Genomic DNA, 13,360 nt, shown 5'->3' with positions numbered 1-13,360 from the left:
ACTCGGGGCGCAAATCCCTTTGATACTGTGCCGCTTGCGTTTTGTGTTTCCAGAATGGCGACATTGGGCTGGGACTGGCAATCCGGTGATAAGAGACGCGGCCACTTCCCGAAAGGACATCTCCAGGGTGACGCCAAACTCCGCGAAGTGCGCGTGTTCAGGTCAGGGGGGGTCCCTGGCAGATGAGTGTGTATGCTGCTACTACTACTGAATCCTTCACGGTACGCGGCCCCGGTTCCGAGGATAAGGCGTGATTTCGAAGCCTCCCTTCCGCTTGGCCATCGACTCCTTGTGTATCAGAGAAAGAAGTCGTCAGTCTACTATTGCAGGACCGCACCAAATCAAACCGGCTTTACTGCCAGGAAGGTAACTCTGTACTTTTGCCTCTATGATACTACAGCAGCCTCCTGCATATCCAAGATGAAGCCAATATACCTCACCTATCTGAACGGCCCAGATATAGTCGCATTGGAGATGACCAATGATGAGATTCTCCAAGCTGTGGAAGATGCTCTCGACGCACAAGGCCGGGGCAAGACTGTAATCGAGCCTCGAGTGCACCTTGTGCCACGCGACTCGGCTGAAGGGCATTTCAATGTGCTGCGAGGCGTGGTCAACCCGTTGAACGCGGCCGGCGTCAAGATTGTGGGAGATTTCGTCAACAACTACAAGTTGGGGTTTCCCTCTGAATTCGCCATCCTCAATCTCTTCGACCCTCGGACCGGCGTGCCCCTGGCCATCATCGACGCCACCACCATCACGGACATGCGCACGGGGGCCATGACGGCCATTGGAGCCAAGTACCTTGCTCGCAAGTCCAGCAAGATCTTGGGTCATATTGGAGCTCGAGGGAGCTCCTACTGGAACATCCGATTGATGGACAGCATCTTCCACTTTGACGAGATCCGACTGCACTCGAAACGACAGGAAAGCCGCCAGGCCCTCGGAGATCGGCTCTCCAAAGAGCTGGGCAAGAAAGTCACGGTGCTCGATAACTGGGAGGACACGATCCGCGGGGCGGACATTGTAGTCGAGGCGTCTCGTCTGTCTGAGCCCGAGCCCTTGCTGAAGACGGAGTGGATCAAGAAGGGCGCCTTGGTGATGCCGTACGGGACCATGAGTTCCGTGGAACTTTCCCTGACGGATGTAATGTCCAAGGTCTTGGTTGATGACTGGGGCCAGTGTAGAAAGGGGCTTCCGTATGGCGCGCTCCGTCAACATGTAGATAGTGAGAGAATCACAGAAGAAAGCCTCTATGGTGAGATGGGCCAGGTGGTGTGTGGCCAAAAGCCTGGCCGCGAGAACGACGATGAGACGATACTTTTCTGGCATCGAGGCCTCAGTCTGAGCGATATTGCGCTGGGGATGGCCATGTTGGATAAAGCAAAGAAGTCGAACATAGGGCAATCTCTGCGGTTTGAATAACCAGCCCTCTCTTGCCTAAACTCCGTTTCTGTGAAGCAGCACAAAGATAGACTGGTTGAAACATAGAGTTCGTTACAGTACGATAGGGTGCTAAAAAATACGCTGATGTGTAGATTTCGCAGCTGAATACCGGTATACTCAGCGGCGAATCTTGACCTCTCCCAAATCCATATCCACTTCCAGGCCTGAGCACATTGCTGCTTTGCGTGAATCCTGAGTGAGCGATCTTGAGCTGTGGCTGTGCGATCCTGAGCGCCCCCTGAGGCGTGTGTTCAGCAACCTGAGGAAGGCCGTCAGTCTGCAGCGGGGTCCATACCACGTGTCTCTGACACTCGCGCCGCCATCCTTGTTTGTAGTCCCTCGTACTACAATTTCATCAACTCAAGCGTTGCAAACATGATATTCAAAACCGCAGTCTCCAGGAGGTGTCCCGTCACACTCCCTGTCGCCCTGTTTCTCTGTTTTTCCGTTACGCAGATCAGCTTATCTCGGCCAGTGCGCGCCTGCCCATGATTGATATCACATTTGCAGCATTTCCAGCTCGATCACCCAACTGCGCGACTGCCTTCCTGATGCCACGTCTCGGAGGCTTCTTCTTGGTTCTTGGATCTTCTGATTTCCAGGCTTTGGATTCCATTTCAGTAAGTGGAGCTCGTGATGACCCAACCTCGATCTCTGATATCGGTTCTTCCGTAATGGTTGAGCGTACCTCAACCTGCTCAATAACAAGCCTTGTGCTGATCGTCGGTGCTTCGAACAGCTGCACCACCGAAGCTTTCTGGCATCGGTATCCCAAAGCCGCCGACCGCTCGGTCGTAATGCCGTCAGGATCTTTGCTGCCATAGATCACCCCAGTTACGACGTAGAATTTGAACTCTCCAACCTTTAGGCTTTCTCTCACAGCCTTTAACTGCAGGGCAGCCTTCACGTACTCGACTGTGCGATCTTTCGACCACTCCTCCCTGACCACGACCCTGTAACCCGCGCCCTCAATGTCAGGATTCAGAAGATACTTCCAGTACTTAAAGTCATTCTTGATGATGTGCGACACCCCGAAGTCAATTAGTTCTTTGTACTGGGAAGGCACGACATCATCTCGCCTTGCAATTGGTGGCTTTCTCGAACTCGGCGACCATATTTCCTTGACAATGTCGCCCAACGCAGGGCTCACAGCAGGGATATTCGGTTCTTCCTTCCAGCTCAGAATGAAGTAACGATAGGCCGACTTTGGGTCCCACTGCCAAGCGGGATCATTAGACCGCGACGAACCAGCTAGGGATCGCAGTGGGAGTAGATCATGTGTGAGCTTTTCCCCCTCTTGTATTGCTTTAGCCCAGTCCGCCAGTCTCTCGATGATGTACGTAAGATCCTCTTTTGCTGTGCTTATACAAAAATGGCTCGAGTCATGTATTTCGATTGCTTCGACAGTAGGAAGGCAGCAAAACTCTGGAGATAGGAGCTATTGCAAGTCAGACTTGTCACCTTACGAAAAACAGAGATGATGCGGCAAGAAACAACTCACGAGTTTGGTCACCGGATCAGGTTGCTTTGCAAAACAGCACGCAAGTCTGACCTGGCTTTCTGGTTGCTGGAAGATATCGGCAAAGTTAGCTTGCATCTTGGATATTTTGATGAAATCATCCAAGCAAGCTGACCAATCTTGATCCTGCCTGCTCCTCGCCGTGCTGAGATTGAGTTCTTTCGCAGTCAAAAAAGTCCACTGCGCCAACCCGGCTCGGAAATGTGGTGTGTTGAAAAGAAGCATCCCGCGCAATTGTTTCTTCGCTCGGGCCCTGGTTGGGCTCGCCGAGTCGGTTTGTAGCCGCATAAAGGCCTGTTCACAAATCAACCCCCCATAACCGTGTCCAACAAGTATCTCATGCCTGGAAGCAAGTTCACCTCGGCCTAGGAAGTCTAGAAGACGGTTTGTATGGTTTTCGAGTTCAGTCTGGGAGAGGATTCTGTGTATTGAGCTGATGGGTGGGTTGATATACGGAAGTGCGACACCGCCGCTATTAGGTATCTTGTCCACAAGGGAGCGAAAGAATTCCTCAAATTCATGGATACCGGACCGTCGCTGCAATCGAGCCTGCGCTGCTGAAATTTGCTTGAACGATGTCACAGGGTTCTGCTTCATTATTTTTGGTTGCAAGGGAGTAACAGAGATGACATAGTCGTGTAGTACTACAAACCTGATATCGTTAGCCTGAGATATGAGATTAGCACAGCAAGCAAGAGAACACTGATTGCATATCCGCATAAGACCAAAAGGTAAGGTGCAGCTTCCAGGTATACCTGTTTACTAGACAAGAATAACGACGGTATAATGAGAAAGTCTGTCCCTCTACTAAAACCCCCCGACATTGTGACATAGGACAGCCACCGCGTTGATCCTCATTCTTCATTTCGTTGCTCACGGTGAAACTCACCTCAGGCCGGCATCCGGCTCTCCGAACAATTGGTGGTAGCCTCTTCCCGAACGCACAAACGCACCACCAGGAGTGTAAAGCTCGGCGCTTTGCATTTCTGCAGTCCTGTAAGTCTGGTATTACTGGAAGGTATAGGCTGAAGGGTAGGGTGTAATAACCACCATGATTTTTGGGCTGGCGAGGTCGATGGATAGATAAAATGTGACGGAGATGTGGCCTTGAGTCTCACATTTTCTTTTTTTCGTCATCCGTTCGCAGAGATACGAGGACAGCCAGGCAGCACAGCCTAACACGGGGTGGAGGTGCCAATAAGGTCAGATTTGGATTCGGGATCAACCGAGCAAAAGTGCAACGATAACTCTAAACGGATCAAGCAGTGCCTACTCATCTTACTACATATGCCAGTACTGGAGGATCTATCTCGCCAACTTACAACTTGCTGAATTGTTGTAGTGCGGACAGTCCATCACCCTTGAATAGATCATTTCGTAAGTTTCCCTGGTTCGAGCAATGCGTACAGACTAACGGACGACATTTTCGAGCGTAGTTGTCTACGCCTCCACTGGCTGCAGCCTGAAGCCTGGGAAGCTGGCCTAAACAAGCAGGGTGCCAAAGCCTCACCAGCCTAACAGCACCATGGCTGGGTTGAGAGGGCGGGGTAATCCTGATCTGATCCAAATAATGGGATACACGTGTCGCTGCGCTGCTCGCGGCTGCGTTAAGCAACGACTACGTGAAAACTATTGAAAAGCCACTTTGGTCCAGTCACGCACATTCTCGTACCCTGACGAGCCTGGCCATCAGCGCCCGACTGCTACGATCCACCATGCCCTCTTCAGGTAACCTGATTGGCATGGGTTGTACGCCAACCCGCTCCAGCCTGCATGCGGCTGTCAGGCTGAAAGCCGGGAGGTGAATGTTGGGCTGCGGCCTGCGGGCACCCCGTCGAGCTGATGTCTCTGGTTTCGCGGTTTCGACGAGTGCACCCCATGTGAATGGCTGAAGCCGTAGCGGAAGCAAGTTTGGTATCCCTTCCTGCAAAATTTGGTGGCTGATTCTCCCTTTCGAAGGGGATCATAATTACCGCGTCATGGAACTCTCACAATCTCCTCTCCATTCACGTTTGGACCGACCAAGAGACTCGACACGATGTCTCAACAGCCCAGCAGGATCGTGATATATTCTGACGGGACCGGCCAATCAGAATATAACCTCGACAAACGACCTACAAACGTATCACGGATCAAGCGTTACGTCAGGGCCATAACCAGCGATAACACCCGTCAATCAACTTTTTATGTCCAAGGGATTGGCGCAGAGGGCTTCCACACAGATAGACTGCACCAGGCCAATGCCAAAGGTGGGCATCCCGACCAATCCGCCATAGTGATAGCGATGGCTCCGATGCAGTTTCTTTTTCGGAATTCTGGGAGCCCTCTTCAAACTGGCTTGAAAGCCTCGACGCTGCTCCTGGTACCTTCTAACTTGTGATGTATAGGTATCGAAGACAGGATCAAAGCAGGTTACACCATTATTTGCGACAACTATAGCCACAACAATGGCGATCAGATAATCCTCCTGGGATTCTCCAGGGGCACATTCATTATGAGATGTGTGGCTGATATGGTGGGCAGAATCGGGGTGCTCACAAAAGCTGCCACCCATCTTGTCAACCTCGTCTTTGAAAAATGGAAAGCAAGCAAAGGGCGCCTGTACCCACGACATGATCCCGATTTGGTGCAAGTTGACTTTGAAGATACTCCCCCAACCGGTGATGAGCAAGTTGCTGTCTCAGAAGTTGTTCCAAGCCTGAAAGATGTGGATCCAAATGACAAGGATGCCCTTTTCACATTTTTGTTGCAACACAGCACGTATCTACTCCGCGACGTTCCCATCAAGGTCTGCGCGCTATGGGATACAGTTGCGGCAATCAATACGCCCCTTCTTGCAATCCAGCCGATACGGGTTCCCAGCGAGTTCGCCTTTGTCAACTCGGAACTGGGCAACGAAATCGAAAATGCGGTACATGCACTTTCCCTCCACGAACGTCGTAGGCCTTTTCTGCCGCTTGTCTGGAGGATATCTGATACCGAAGGAACACTTATAAACAAGAGTCGAAGATTACGACAGTGCTGGTTTGTAGGATACCACAGCGATATTGGTGGCGGAAGGAAGTCTCAGGGCCTTAGTCATATTTCACTCGCGTGGATGATTGCAAGGCTTCAACCTTTTCTGGAGTTTGAGGTCGCCAACTTTTCTAGCCCTCTACCAACAAAGTCAAGCTGGAAATTCCATGAAGAACCTGACAGTGGTGGCTCATCTATCTGTGAGACGACTCTTATCTTCGAATCGTCCTTTCCATTTCCAATGTCCACAAGTATCTCCTTTTTAGAGCTACTCTGGATTCCGTAATGGCTGACAATTAAGCTACGGTAGTACGTCCCGAAATCATTGGACCTGACTCGATGACACCAATGTTTCGCATCGCAGGAAAGAAACACCGGAAACCACGTCGGCATTTCTGGACAACAACCGCCTTCGAAAACATCAAAGAGCCAAGTGTCAACGCAATGGACTCCAAGGAGACCATACACTGGACGGTCAGTGTCATAAATGGTATGAAGTGGTACCCGTCATGCAAAGCACTCACGTCATCCTTCCCGGGGGTAGACTCGATCGCAAACTGCCGGTGTGAACAGGGCAACAAGAGGCATCGGCGACACTGGAAACTCCCACTAAAATCCTCAGTCGTTCGAAACTACCGCGTCTGCGAAGAGCCGGCCTCGGAGGCGGATCGAAATCCTGGGGTTGATAGGTGTCTGGAGTTGCGTCTGCTGTCCAAGTGGCTCTCGTCCGAACTGGAGGCCCTCCAGAGGGACAGCAGAGAAAGGGACCCAGATCCTCGGACCTGCATGGCCGAGGTGGCGGATGCCATAAGCAGGAGATTTCATGGAGCGGTGAGAGGAATCTAGTGAGTAGCCATTTTTACGTCGGAGCAACCGTTGTGTCCTCCTTTTTACCGCGGCGGCTAAAATGACTAGGTGACGGGGACTGCAGTGCCGCCCACTGCTGATGTATCCCCCAGCGTGTTAAGACCTGGTACCGTGAGGGTGTGTCAGACCTTATCGTTCTCTTGATAAGGGGGAGCCTTGGGTCAATGCTAGAACTATCAACTGCGGATAGCAGACAGGTCTGGCATATCAGGTGTTGGTTAATTAAAGGTATGGGTAGGGATGATAACGAAGTTGACTACGATGGACTCCAGAGGGGTGTCCATCCTAACTATATAGTAGTGAAACGGCTGATGAGAAGGATGAGGAGGGTGAGCAGCGGCCTGAGCAAGCTGAGCAGCTCACGCTGAGGCTGAGCCGAAGTTGACGGGTGTGGCAATACATAGTACTAGTACTGCTTACCAGGTGCAGATTCGCTGCTGAATACCGGACGATTACGGAGCAATCTGGGCGTCATTTCAAAGTCCTTAACCCCTAGAATGACGGATTGGGCTCATGGAATGATCACGTGAGAGTCAGTCTTATGTAATCATCAGACCTAAGGTATCTTAAGCACCCTCCTGTGGTCCATGCTCTCGTGCCTATATTTTGTGGTAACAAATCTCCTGCTCCGACCTGTCCACGTACGCGAACAAACGAGGTCCTTGTGCGGCCCCCTGACCTGCTTACAGGTAGTTGTTCCCCGGGGGAAACCATCATCGAAACCCAATCGATCAGCCAAGGCAAGCTATATTCTTCGCACGTACGGAGACGTGCACCAAATGTAGTTGCCGCGCTAAAGTTGAATGACGAAGGATCACAACCTGACAGCTAATTTTCTCTTGTTCTAGGCGGCCTTAACTAAAGTTTTAACTAAAGTTTTAACTAAAGATAATTTACTTTAGGTAGCTTAAGGAAAAGATTAAGCGAGTATTAGAGATAAAGTAATAAGCTTCGATATCTTCGAGAATAGTCATACTTTAACTAAAGTCTTAACTAAAGATAATTTACTTTAGGTAGCTTAGAGATAAGGACTAGGCGAGTATTAAGGGTAAAGCTACGAGCTCCGATATCTCCGGGGACAGTTGTCCGGAGCGACGGAAAAGAAAATACATGGTCTTTTGACGTCCTCGTCATTCAACTTTAGCGCGGCAACTACATTTGGTGCACTTCTCCGTACACCGTACACAGACCAGCATCAGCATATCCATACTTACGGGCCTTCAAACTCCCACACCTCACACACACACACACCATGTTCGGCGTCTTCATCCCATCACGTCCGGTGATCCCGGAAATGAGCACAATATCTCCGACGCAATTTGCGATATCATTCCCTGCGTCTCCCCAGTTCCACAACGTGGGCGTTTTCATGCACCCGAACCAAGAGCTACCACCGGGCACGGCTGCCGGAGTCTACATGCAACTGCCAGGCGAGCAAGGCTTCAAGTTTTTCGGCGCCATCGGCAATGAAAAGCCCTCGGCCTTGTTCCGGGTCAATATTCCGGAGGCGATGTTGGCACCCGGACAGCAGGTCAACTTGGGCCTTTCCGTCGAGCCTGTGCAGAACATTCAAGCACAGATGGCTCAGCTGCAACAAGACTCTTCGTCATCTTCCTCCTCCGGTGCTATGGTCGTTGCTAAACGACCTCCGGACACTCGGGTCCTTGCGCAACGGATCATCAAGAACGCCTTCAACTTCCTAGCCAGCTTTGCCGGCAATACTGCCAATGGCATCGAGGTCGTGCCACTGAAAAGTTTTCAAGACTGGTGGTCAAAGTTCGAAAGGAAAGTCCAGAACGACCCGGGCTTTTTGGAAAGGGACGAAGTATGAAGTCCAGCGCACGCATATTTCTGGCGGCCCTTCGAGGCTGAACATGGGTCTTGTTGCAAGCGGATTACTATGATGAAGCTGGGTTGCGGCCAGCTCTCGTCTGGGCCGACTAGCCGAGCCAAAGTGTATCATTCTTAAGATCTAAAACATATCTACCAAACGCCTTGACAACAGGATCGCGCCCTCTAGGCAACGATATCTCCGCTCAGCATATGATCGGAACCCAACCCACTGCCATGACTCCTTGGCGTAGCCCAACAATTGACCAGAAATCTACCAGTTCATCGACAATATCTCCTCCTTAGTCCAATACTTCCTCATGTTCTCCGCGCCCAACTGCTCGACCTCATCATCCAGATGTGTCCACAGCACCTCACCGAAACTATCCATCACTTCCTTCAACTCGGGGAGCCTCAACTCCCTCTCTCCGGTCCGACAAGCGTCCAAGTAATTCTCCATCTTGACCAGGCCTTCATGGATCAGTTCATGCTGCGCGATCAGATGATCGTTCTCGCGGAAGAGCGGCATCCGTTCGGCGAGCTCGGGAAACACATGTCGTTCCTCAATCGTGTGGTGGATCGTGAGTGCCTGGCACAGATGCAGGCCCTGGGAGATGAAGCCCCGGATCGACATACTCGCTGGCCGGCTGCCGGATGTGCAGGTCTTGTACAGCATGTTCCAGGTATACCGGAAATGGTTGTGCTAGAAAAGGGTTGGCGTTAGCAATGAAGATACAGTATGCGAGAAGCGCTGAACGCAAGGTCTGGCAAGCAGCATGACGACCGATTCGATGTTGTCGGTTTCAATGGGCTCCCCACCACAGCTGCACCGAAGTGTAACAAAGAAAGAATGGAGATACTTACATACTGATTCATCATAACAGCCAGCCGATTGTACACTCGAAACTGCTCAGCCGAGAGTTTCGGCAGCTCAGGCTGTTTTGCCGCCTGCGTGCTGTCTAGCGGTGGTTCCGGCATGGCGCCGTTTTGTTCGGGCGTGGTCATTGTCGAGATCGACTTGCTCGACCTCTCAGCGCCACTCGACGAAACCTGCGCTTGCGATATTCTTGACGCGGTCGATAGCGACGTTGGTGCAAATGCAGTTGTAGCTGCAGTGGACAGCCCCGAACTCGAACTCGAATAGAACGCCAACGCCGCCTTTTGCCGACCGAAAACACCAGGTAAATTCCCCGAGAGACTATACGCAACGTTCAACATTGACGCGGCAAGACCGGTGATATGGCTTCTCAGAACCGATGCCAGAGCAATCGCCACCATAAGAATAGTCAAACTCAGACTCAGACTCGACAAAACCCAAAAGTACCGCCTCATACGGCGATTCGGAACTTTATCAAGGAAAATGACCAGACAACCAGCTGCATGCGAGGCTAGGAGGAGGGTTCATGTAAGCATGACCAATTCACAATGGAACCAACGAACGTGCAAGTGCAAGTGCAAGTACGACACGAGTGGGTGAGGTTGAAACTAAAAAGTTGTACTTGTAGATACGAGTACAGGAAGCGAGAAGGTACCAGGTGCCCGTAGCTCCGGAGGTCGATCTTGATATCACGGATTTCGATGATATACGGAGGTAATCGACAGTTGAAATGCAACATACCACGTGATCGCCCTTTTCTCTCGGTCGAGATTGGTCGGAATTTACCACAGTATGTTGCTCTTTTGACAGAAGAAACGTGACTACGTTACCTACCTTAAGTACCCGAAGGTAATTGAGTTGAACACGGACATTTATGTTTTGTTTCTTCATATCTCATTAACCTATACATAAAATCTGAAGACCAAAAAGCGCTAGACTGAGTTACCGACGCCCGGAGTCGAAGCTACATTTTTGCCCCCAGCGCGCCAGCACCAGTGGAGATGCAAGACAATCAAGTCATCAACATCTTCGGTGCTTTGGTTCCTTGCATATGTTCGACTTTTTTTAAATTGTGGTTTTTCGATTTTATCCTCTTCGGGATGTTTAACCGAAAAGAGCACCACCAAGTCGGACACGGACGGACTTGACTTGTGTATAGTTGGACAGAGCGTACTTGCCGAGCTCGCGACCAAGACCGGACTCCTTGAAGCCACCGAAGGGCACTTGGTAGCTGAGCATGTTGTAGTTGTTGACCCAGACGGTACCGGCCTTGAGCGAGTTGGCCACACGAAGGGCCGTGTTGAGATCTTGGGTGTGAACGGCAGCGGCAAGACCATAGGTGGTCTCGTTACCAGCCTTGATAACCTCATCTTCGGTCTCGAACTTGCTGATGGTGCAGACAGGTCCGAAGATCTCCTCTTGCATAATCTTCATATCTGGGCTGACATTGGAGAAGATGGTGGGCTGAATGAAGTAGCCCTCGTCACCGTGACGCTCACCACCATGCTCGACCTTGGCGCCAGCCTCCTTGCCGGATTGGATGTAGCTCATAATGCGGTCGAATTGAAGCTTGCTGACTTGAGGGCCCTGGAAGGTGTCTTGCTTGAATGGGTCACCGACAACGTTCTTGGCTGTTCGGGCCCTGAATGCCTCGATGAACTTGTCGTAGATGCCGGATTGGACGTAGATTCTGGAGCCAGCACAGCAGCACTGGCCGTGGTTGAAGAAGATACCGAAGTTGACCCACGAGATCGCGTCCTCAATGTTGGCATCGTTGAAAACAATGTTGGGAGACTTGCCGCCGAGCTCAAGGGTGACCTTCTTCAGGTTGGACTTGGCTGCGGCTTGGAGGATGGTTCGGCCAACGACGGTCGAGCCAGTGAAGGCGACCTTGTCGATGTCCATGTGAGAGGCAATGGCTGCACCAGCAGTCTTACCAAATCCAGAGATGATGTTGACGACACCAGCGGGGATACCAGCCTTCTCGCAGAGGGTGGCGGCAAACAGACCGGACAGCGGCGTCTGCTCAGCAGTCTTCAGGACGACAGTGTTGCCAGTGGCCAGAGCAGGTCCGATCTTCCATGCCCACATAAGCAGAGGGAAGTTCCACGGAATAATCTGACCGCAAACACCAACTGGCTCGTGTCTTGTGTAGTTGAAGGTCTCTGGGTCGGTGTCGATGGTCTTTCCGTGGATCTTGTCTGCCCATCCACCATAATATCTGAGGCAGCCGGAGGACAACTGGACGTCGACCTTGGCCATAGAAAGAGCCTTGCCGTTATCGAGAGACTCGATGGCAGCGAGGGTGTCGGAGTATTCGTCGAAGAGGTCACCGAGCTTGGTCAGCACTTGACCTCGGGCAGAGGGGAGCGTCTGGCCCCAGACGCCATTGAGGGCTTTCCGGGCGGCCTTGACGGCGATGTCGACATCTGTAGCAGTATTAGTAACTGTAGCATGCGGCAGATGAGGAGAACATACCCTCTGGGCCAGCTTCGTGGACAGCGACGATGGGCTTCTCGTTGGTGGGGTTGACGGTCTCGAAGGTCTTGCCCTCGGTACCCTTCACCCACTTGCCATCAATGTACAAGCCGGTCGGTTGATCATAGGTGATGCTGGGGGTCTCGATCTTGGTGAACAACGACATATTTGCGGTATTGAGTATGATGAGAACGACTTTTGCAGGGGTATCACGATGAATTAAAGAGTCCTCTGGAGTTGTGGATAAACAGAAGAAGAGGAACAGACGATCAACCGAGGGCGAGACTTCTATTTATTTGAAATCTTTGATGCGCGGGGAAAGGTGAGCGCAGAGTCCAACTGACATGACACCCTGGGCATCGATATCCACAAGAAGCTTCGCTTTCCTATGGACCGAACCACTGAGCAGGGTTTCTGGGGAGATGTTCCACTGGTCGAACGGCAGCTGCAGGTGGCGCAGGGCAGAGGAGTCGATGCAGGATGGGATTTCTGTCAGACCTTGAGCTCGATTGGCGACAATGAACAACGACTGCGGGGTTCGATGGAGGGTCAGACAAAACAACGAGTGGCAGGGTGGACTAAAGGAGACGGTTCGAAGGGTCAGAGGATTCGATTCGAAGTGCGAGATTGGTGGATGGGAACAAGACAGATGGATCTTCTGATGCTGTGGCAATCACCCGAATGAGGGGTATCTGGCCGATTAGCTCTTGTTCAGGTCACTCATCGGGTCATCTTCATGGTTACCTGGTAATGTAAAATGTGTGCGGCCGCTCAGCCGCTGATCGGATATTAGACAGAGTTCGAGATGAGAAGGACGGAACTAGCGGAAAAGTAAAAGAAAGAGGATACAGCTGCCATCCAGAACGTACGGAAACGAGGACCGCTATACACAGGCACGGTCGAACGGTACAAGCAGCTGGATGAAACTTTGATTACAGACCACTGATTACTAGCGCGATCTCACATCTCTACACAAGTCTCCAAAGAGCTCAACCTGACCATCCTCGTAAAGAAGAAGGCTTGTATCTAGATAGGTACCTTAGATAGGTAGCTTGCATCCATTTCTTGCAACAGCCGGGATGACCCAGTCTTCACGTTTCGGCCGCAAGAGAAACGGTGCTGATGTGATGCGGAGAGACATTTGGCCCGGGAGTTGCTAACTAACTAAGTAGGTCAAGTTTACTGATCAGGAATGCTGCTAGGGCACAAGACCGGCAGACATCGTGAGTTTCGACTTGTTTCTTGCCCTTCCGGAGCCGTCGATATCCTAGCAGGTAGGTACTGGTACCATGGGGATGATGGAGGGGCAACGTGTAAGCTATGGAGGG

The 13,360-nt window shown here is 51.5% G+C and overlaps 6 protein-coding genes across 6 annotated transcripts; 3 read left to right on the top strand and 3 right to left on the bottom strand.

Annotated features, from left to right (window-relative positions):
- Positions 1 to 420: 420 nt before the first annotated feature.
- PV05_00771 (uncharacterized protein) lies at positions 421 to 1,425 on the top strand (the record flags this gene model as incomplete). Its single annotated transcript, XM_013465694.1, has 2 exons — positions 421 to 1,181; positions 1,230 to 1,425. The coding sequence occupies 2 exons, from the start codon at positions 421 to 423 to the stop codon at positions 1,423 to 1,425; spliced, it is 957 nt and encodes a 318-aa protein (XP_013321148.1).
- Positions 1,426 to 1,698: 273 nt separating this feature from the next.
- Positions 1,699 to 4,064, bottom strand: PV05_00770 (uncharacterized protein). The gene is made up of 3 exons (XM_013465693.1): positions 3,855 to 4,064; positions 2,948 to 3,617; positions 1,699 to 2,884 (listed from the first exon to the last, which is right to left on the bottom strand). Exons 1-3 carry the CDS (start codon positions 3,947 to 3,949, stop codon positions 1,904 to 1,906), a joined length of 1,746 nt encoding a protein of 581 aa, XP_013321147.1. The 5' UTR covers positions 3,950 to 4,064; the 3' UTR covers positions 1,699 to 1,903.
- A 911-nt stretch (positions 4,065 to 4,975) lies between these two features.
- Positions 4,976 to 6,666, top strand: PV05_00769 (uncharacterized protein; the record flags this gene model as incomplete). The annotated part of the gene is made up of 4 exons (XM_013465692.1): positions 4,976 to 5,214; positions 5,353 to 6,180; positions 6,291 to 6,470; positions 6,554 to 6,666. Exons 1-4 carry the CDS (start codon positions 5,004 to 5,006, stop codon positions 6,664 to 6,666), a joined length of 1,332 nt encoding a protein of 443 aa, XP_013321146.1. The 5' UTR covers positions 4,976 to 5,003.
- Positions 6,667 to 8,072: 1,406 nt separating this feature from the next.
- PV05_00768 (uncharacterized protein) lies at positions 8,073 to 8,849 on the top strand. Its single transcript, XM_013465691.1, has one exon. It carries the CDS (start codon positions 8,100 to 8,102, stop codon positions 8,676 to 8,678), a length of 579 nt encoding a protein of 192 aa, XP_013321145.1. The 5' UTR covers positions 8,073 to 8,099; the 3' UTR covers positions 8,679 to 8,849.
- On the bottom strand, positions 8,767 to 10,232 carry PV05_00767 (uncharacterized protein). The gene is made up of 2 exons (XM_013465690.1): positions 9,542 to 10,232; positions 8,767 to 9,380 (listed from the first exon to the last, which is right to left on the bottom strand). The coding sequence occupies exons 1-2, from the start codon at positions 10,007 to 10,009 to the stop codon at positions 8,952 to 8,954; spliced, it is 897 nt and encodes a 298-aa protein (XP_013321144.1). The 5' UTR covers positions 10,010 to 10,232; the 3' UTR covers positions 8,767 to 8,951.
- Positions 10,233 to 10,406: 174 nt separating this feature from the next.
- PV05_00766 (aldehyde dehydrogenase) lies at positions 10,407 to 12,768 on the bottom strand. The gene is made up of 2 exons (XM_013465689.1): positions 12,033 to 12,768; positions 10,407 to 11,983 (listed from the first exon to the last, which is right to left on the bottom strand). Exons 1-2 carry the CDS (start codon positions 12,196 to 12,198, stop codon positions 10,659 to 10,661), a joined length of 1,491 nt encoding a protein of 496 aa, XP_013321143.1. The 5' UTR covers positions 12,199 to 12,768; the 3' UTR covers positions 10,407 to 10,658.
- Between the last annotated feature and the right edge of the window lie 592 nt (positions 12,769 to 13,360).

Source organism: Exophiala xenobiotica, assembly GCF_000835505.1.
Source record: "Exophiala xenobiotica strain CBS 118157 unplaced genomic scaffold supercont1.1, whole genome shotgun sequence".
Lineage (NCBI taxonomy): Eukaryota > Fungi > Ascomycota > Eurotiomycetes > Chaetothyriales > Herpotrichiellaceae > Exophiala > Exophiala xenobiotica.
The sequence above is the reverse complement of the archived record's forward strand: the minus strand, read 5'-3'. Positions and strand labels throughout refer to the sequence as shown.